The following is a 6,461-nucleotide window of genomic DNA, read 5'->3' on the forward strand; positions in this document are numbered from 1 at the left end:
GCTGTGCTGGATTGGGTTGCGTTGCGTTGAAGTAAATTGCACGGCATTGCATTGCGTTACACTGCGTTGCGTTGCTTTACGTTGCATTGTGTTGCGTTGCGTTGCGGTGAATCACCTTGCATTATACTGCATTCCATCGCATCACATCGTATTGCATTGTCTCGCGTCGCATCACTCTGTCTTGTGTTGCGATGCTAACACTGAAGATGACCGGCGACAACGTTGTCGCTGCTGCAATACAAGGACGTCACACACACACACACACACACACACACACACACACACACACACACGCACTCACACACACACACACACACACACACACACACACACACACACACACACACACACACACACACACACACTCACTCAAACCAAGTGAATTTTTTATTTTACACACACCAAAATTACCAAAAATGTACTCCGAAAAAAAAACAAAAAAACATGTAGGAATATCAAAGCCAAAGTGCAAGTTTATGTCAAACATTAACACACTCAGTACGGCCAGTCCTCTCTTCTCCTCTACACAGACCCCCCGGATGTCCAGTGGGTGTCTGAATGACCCAACCTTTAGCTTCCATCGTCAGAATTGTGGTATTCTTTGTCAACATTCACCTCTTCAGTATAAGAGCCTTCCGCTTGCAATATTTTGATGATGGTAACTGGGGTGAAACGCTGTTAACATCGTCTCTTTCGCCGTTCGTATGGAGAGAGTTAAGCGACAACATCCTCAACAATATGCTTTTCAAAACACTTCAGTAACCAAAGTCCAATCACGTTGTATTAACCCCTTGACTGCTGCAGACGAATTATCAAGATTATCAGAGAAGGGCCTGACACCTCATTGAGGTAAGACACTGCCTACAGGTCGTGTCATCTGACACCTCATTGAGGTAAGACAGTGCCTACAGGTCGTGTCATCTGACACCTCATTGAGGTAAGACACTGCCTACAGGTCGTGTCATCTGACACCTCATTGAGGTAAGACACTGCCTACAGGTCGTGTCATCTGACACCTCATTGAGGTAAGACACTGCCTACAGGTCGTGTCATCTGACACCTCATTGAGGTAAGACACTGCCTACAGGTCGTGTCATCTGACACCTCATTGAGGTAAGACACTGCCTACAGGTCGTGTCATCTGACACCTCACTGAGGTAAGACAGTGCCTACACGTCGTGTCATCTGACACCTCATTGAGGTAAGACAGTGCCTACAGGTCGTGTCATCTGACACCTCATTGAGGTAAGACAGTGCCTACAGGTCGTGTCATCTGACACCTCATTGAGGTAAGACACTGCCTACAGGTCGTGTCATCTGACACCTCATTGAGGTAAGACACTGCCTACAGGACGTGTCATCTGACACCTCATTGAGGTAAGACAGTGCCTACAGGTCGTGTCATGTGACACCTCATTGAGGTAAGACAGTGCCTACAGGTCGTGTCATGTGACACCTCATTGAGGTAAGACACTGCCTACAGGTCGTGTCATCTGACACCTCATTGAGGTAAGACACTGCCTACAGGTCGTGTCATCTGACACCTCATTGAGGTAAGACAGTGGCTACAGGTCGTGTCATCTGACACCTCATTGAGGTAAGACACTGCCTACAGGTCGTGTCATCTGTTACCTCATTGAGGTAAGACACTGCCTACAGGTCGTGTCATCTGACACCTCATTGAGGTAAGACACTGCCTACAGGTCGTGTCATCTAACACCTCATTGAGGTAAGACAGTGCCTACAGGTCGTGTCATCTAACACCTCATTGAGAAAAGACACTGCCTACAGGTCGTGTCATCTGACACCTCATTGAGGTAAGACACTGCCTACAGGTCGTGTCATCTGACACCTCATTGAGGTAAGACACTGCCTACAGGTCGTGTCATCTGACACCTCATTGAGGTAAGACACTGCCTACTGGTCGTGTCATCTGACACCTCATTGAGGTAAGACACTGCCTACAGGTCGTGTCATCTGACACATCATTGAGGTAAGACACTGCCTACAGGACGTGTCATCTGACACCTCATTGAGGTAAGACACTGCTTACAGGTCGTGTCATCTGTCACCTCATTGAGGTAAGACACTGCCTACAGATCGTGTCATCTGACACCTCACTGAGGTAAGACACTGCCTACAGGTCATGTCATCTGACAACTCATTGAGGTAAGACACTGCCTACAGGTCGTGTCATCTGACACCTCATTGAGGTAAGACACTGCCTACAGGTCGTGTCATCTGACACCTCATTGAGGTAAGACAGTGCCTACAGGTCGTGTCATGTGACACCTCATTGAGGTAAGACACTGCCTACTGGTCGTGTCATCTGACACCTCATTGAGGTAAGACAGTGCCTACAGGTCGTGTCATCTGACACCTCACTGAGGTAAGACAGTGCCTACACGTCGTGTCATCTGACACCTCATTGAGGTAAGACACTGCCTGCAGGACGTGTCATCAGTCACACCAATCTTTCAGTTGTACTCCATCAAAGGACTGCAGGACTTGTTCAGCAACATCTCCAGTTCACCGTTAAAAGGGGACACGAAAGGTGCTGACTGCATTTCACACTGATCTCATTTCACCAACGTTTAGCTGCCAAGGGGTTAATTAAGCCATTGACAGTGGTATCATTTAACTCTCTCAGTACGGCCAGTCCTCTCATCTCCTCTACACAGACCCCTCGGATGTCCAGTGGGTGTCTCAATGACCCAACCTTTAGCTTCCGTCGTCAGAACTGTGGTATTTTTTGTCAACATTCACCTCTTCAGTATAAGAGCTTGCAATATTTTGATGATGGTAATTGGGATGAAACGCTGTTAACGTCGTCTCTTTCGCCGTTCGTATGGAGAGAGTTAAACAAGTCTAGACTAGAGGATCGGGGGAGGGAGGGGGGAGGAAATCGATCAGATACCTTCACGAAGGAGCTGCTTGATATGTTCAGGGGGGGGAAATGAAGTAGTATATTGATTACCAATTAAAACGATAGCAAAAAAAAAAAAAAAAAAAAAGCTTTTAAGCCAGTTTTGTATGGGCATGTGACATTCAGCATCGTTGTTTGTAGTTCAGCCGACCGCGCAGGGCCATGTCGGGGCTGCCCCAACTAAATAAGCCATCACACTGTGTTAAACACAACACTGTGACAACAAAAAAATATCCACACAAGGAAACAATTGATATGTTACATCAAGCTCCTTAATGCAAATAAGACTGCATTGTGCAGCCCTTCTGCTTGTGTTATTTGCTTGTGTATATTGAGCTGTGTGCATTGCTTTAAAAAAAAATTATCTTCTGTCCAACACTTGTCATGTTGCGAGTGTGTTGGACCTGGCTGTCGGCTGAAATGTTGTGAAGGGTGAGTGACGAGGCTGTTGATGCACAATTTATTTTCCATATGGATGAATAAAATTGTATTTTATTGTTATTTATCAACCCCGGATTAGGAAGAAATGTTAAAAGGATCTAAAAAGATATTTCGAGACCAGGCCAAAAATACATAAAAAGGCCATGTGGATAAATAACATCGCAGAATGTACATCTAGTGCCCATCTCAGTGTCTACAACATCACTACCTGATCGCCAGAGCAAAACATATCAGAATATCTTAAAAGGATTAAAAAAAAAAAAAAAAAAAACCTTCAAGTCCACACCAAAAATACATAAAAAGACCATACAGACAAATAGCATTGCAGAATTTGCAGAATGTACAGCTAGTGCCCATCTCAGTGTTTACAACACTACCTGATCGCCAGAGCAAAACAGATTAGAATATCTTAAAGGTATTTCATTTTTTTTAAAAATACTTCAAGGCCACACCAAAAATACATAAAAAGGCCATATGGGTAAATAACATCGCAGAATGGACAGCGGGTGCCCAATAACACTACCTGATCGCCAGAGCAAAACAGATTAGAATATCTTAAAAGGATTTTTTTTTAAATACTTCAAGGCCACACCAAAAATACATAAAAAGGCCATATGGATAAATAACATCGCAGAATGGACAGCGGGTGCCCCACAACACAACCTAATCGCCAGAGCAAAACAAATTTTAAAATCTTAAAAGGATTTTTTTTAAATACTTCAAGGCCACACCAAAAATACATAAAAAGGCCATATGGGTAAATAACATCGCAGAATGTACAGCGGGTGCCCCACAACACAACCTAATCGCCAGAGCAAAACAAATTTTAAAATCTTAAAAGGATTTTAAAAAAAAAATACTTCAAGACCACACCAAAAATACATAAAAAAAGGCCATATGGATAAATAACATCGCAGAATGGACAGCGAGTGCCCCACAACACAACCTAATCGCCAGAGCAAAACAAATTTTAAAATCTTAAAAGGATTTTTTTTTAAATACTTCAAGACCACACCAAAAATACATAAAAAAGGCCATATGGATAAATAACGTCGCAGAATGGACAGCGGGTGCCCAACTACACTACCTAATCGCCATAGGAAAACAGCACAGACAGTACACCATAGAATACGGACAGGAGTGGGGGGGCGGGGGGGGGGGGGAGGGGGTGTGTGCGTGTGTGTGTGTGTGTGGGGGGGGGGGGTAGAGAAATAAGAAAAAGTGTCCAGGTTTGCCAGAAAAAGGACTGGGAAGGCGGAAACAGCAGACAAAAGTGAAAGAAGAATAAGAAAGAAAGAAAGAAAGAAAGAAAGAAGAAAAAAAAAGAAACTAAAGACAACAGGAGAAAAAAAAAATTTTCCAGCACAGAATTTCCAGAGGGCAGGGCCGCTACTCATACTGCAATCCCCTCAGCAACCCACGCGGGTGATGGATGGTATCCGCACTTAATTAAAAGAAAAGGAAAACAAATTCTAGACAGAAAACACAAGTTTCAGTTTCTCAAGGAGGCGTCACTGCGCTCGGACAAATCCACATACGCTACATCACATCTTCTAGGCAGATGCCTGACCAGCAGCATAACCCATAACACGCTTTGTCAGGCCTTGAGAGAAAAATAAATAAACAAATAAAAAAAAAAAAATTAAAAAAAAATAATAATAATATAACCTTTAAAAAATAAATTAATTAATAATAATAATAATGATGATGATGACGATGAGAACAAAATAAATGAATAGATAAAAAAACCCAAATAAAATAAATAAATAAAAAAGACAACAATGATGATAAATACGCAGATAAATGTAAATGTGTTTAGTGCATACGACTAATCTAACATTGGAGAATCTGAACGTGTAAAACACAATTCATTTTCTGTGTGGCCAGTGTTCAGAGCAACTAATTATGAATCGTTGCAATAAGACCAAGCAACAATGGCAGGCGCAGTCTTGCTACAGGTATGGAAAGCACAGGAAAATCATCGAAAAATGTATGCAAACAGTAGCAAAGGTTGAAAGCTATCTCACCACACAGAGATCTTTTTTTTTTATGTTAACCTCCGTCATTCTGATTCCCTCGCATCTTTTAAATCTCGTCTACGTCTCAAAACTCACCTTTTCCCTCAGCAATAAGTTCAATTGAGGCAGGTCCACTTCCTTTGCGTTAGCTGTGCTTGATTACGTGTGTATACATATGTATGTGTACATTAACTACATGCATGTATATGAATGTGTATTGTGTGTGCGTGTGTTTATGTAAGTTTGTGCCTGCCTATGTGTGCGTATGTGTTGGGGTAGCTGTTAGATACACATGTATGTTAAAATGTATGTATGCAGTGTGTGTGTGTGTGTGTGTGTGTGTGTGTGTGTGTGTGTGTGTGTGTGTGTGTGGTCACATTTTGGTGTGTGTATGTAACATAGATGTAATGTTTTAAGTTAACAAAAGCGTTTTTGTAAAGCACCTAGAGCAGATTTCTGGATAGTGTGCTATATAAGTATCCATTATTATTACTATTATTATTATCATTATATAGAGTGAATATTGTTTGCTCCGTGAATTGTGTTCCCATCAAACGATTACAAACTGACTTTACTGAAGTGTTATTCAAGACACTACCAGTTGGAAAAAAAAGGTAAACATTTTCGATTTTCAGAACATATTCAAATGATGTAAATAATTTTACAGGTACATTCAGCATTGAAAAATGAAAATATTCTATAGATATGTTCACTCTCTGATCATTGTTGAAAACGAATAATTGAAAGGAAAAACGACTGAAGAAAAAGCAAGCCGACATAGTGGACAATGTCTGGTCACTATTGTAGTAAGGATTGAAAAAAAAAAAATCTTAAATCGTTGCAAACAATAGTGGAAGATGAAATCTATATCGTTAAACACACCAAATATTGTCAAATGAACATATTCAGAAGATACTGTTCGCGCTGTGACATCCGTTGCAAACAAGCCACAAAAAAAATGAATGGCCTTGTTATGGAAAGTTTATTTCATATCAAAATTTTGTTGATTTTTTTTTAACTGGTAATTATTTATGCAGACTAATGGTGCTTCGTTGTTTGTTTTGGTTGCCACCGAT

The 6,461-nt window shown here is 41.5% G+C and overlaps 1 protein-coding gene across 1 annotated transcript in view; it reads right to left on the minus strand.

Moving 5' to 3' along the window:
• Window positions 1-3,048: 3,048 nt before the first annotated feature.
• Window positions 3,049-6,461, minus strand: part of LOC143276843 (C-type lectin mosGCTL-7-like) — a 13,271-nt gene continuing 9,858 nt past the window's right edge. Inside the window, exon 3 of the mRNA XM_076581498.1 lies at window positions 3,049-3,106. Coding sequence (XP_076437613.1) covers window positions 3,049-3,106 — 58 coding nt within the window. The remainder of the gene's footprint in view (window positions 3,107-6,461) is intronic.

Source organism: Babylonia areolata, chromosome 33 (genome assembly GCF_041734735.1).
Source record: "Babylonia areolata isolate BAREFJ2019XMU chromosome 33, ASM4173473v1, whole genome shotgun sequence".
Classification (NCBI taxonomy): Eukaryota; Metazoa; Mollusca; class Gastropoda; order Neogastropoda; family Buccinidae; genus Babylonia; species Babylonia areolata.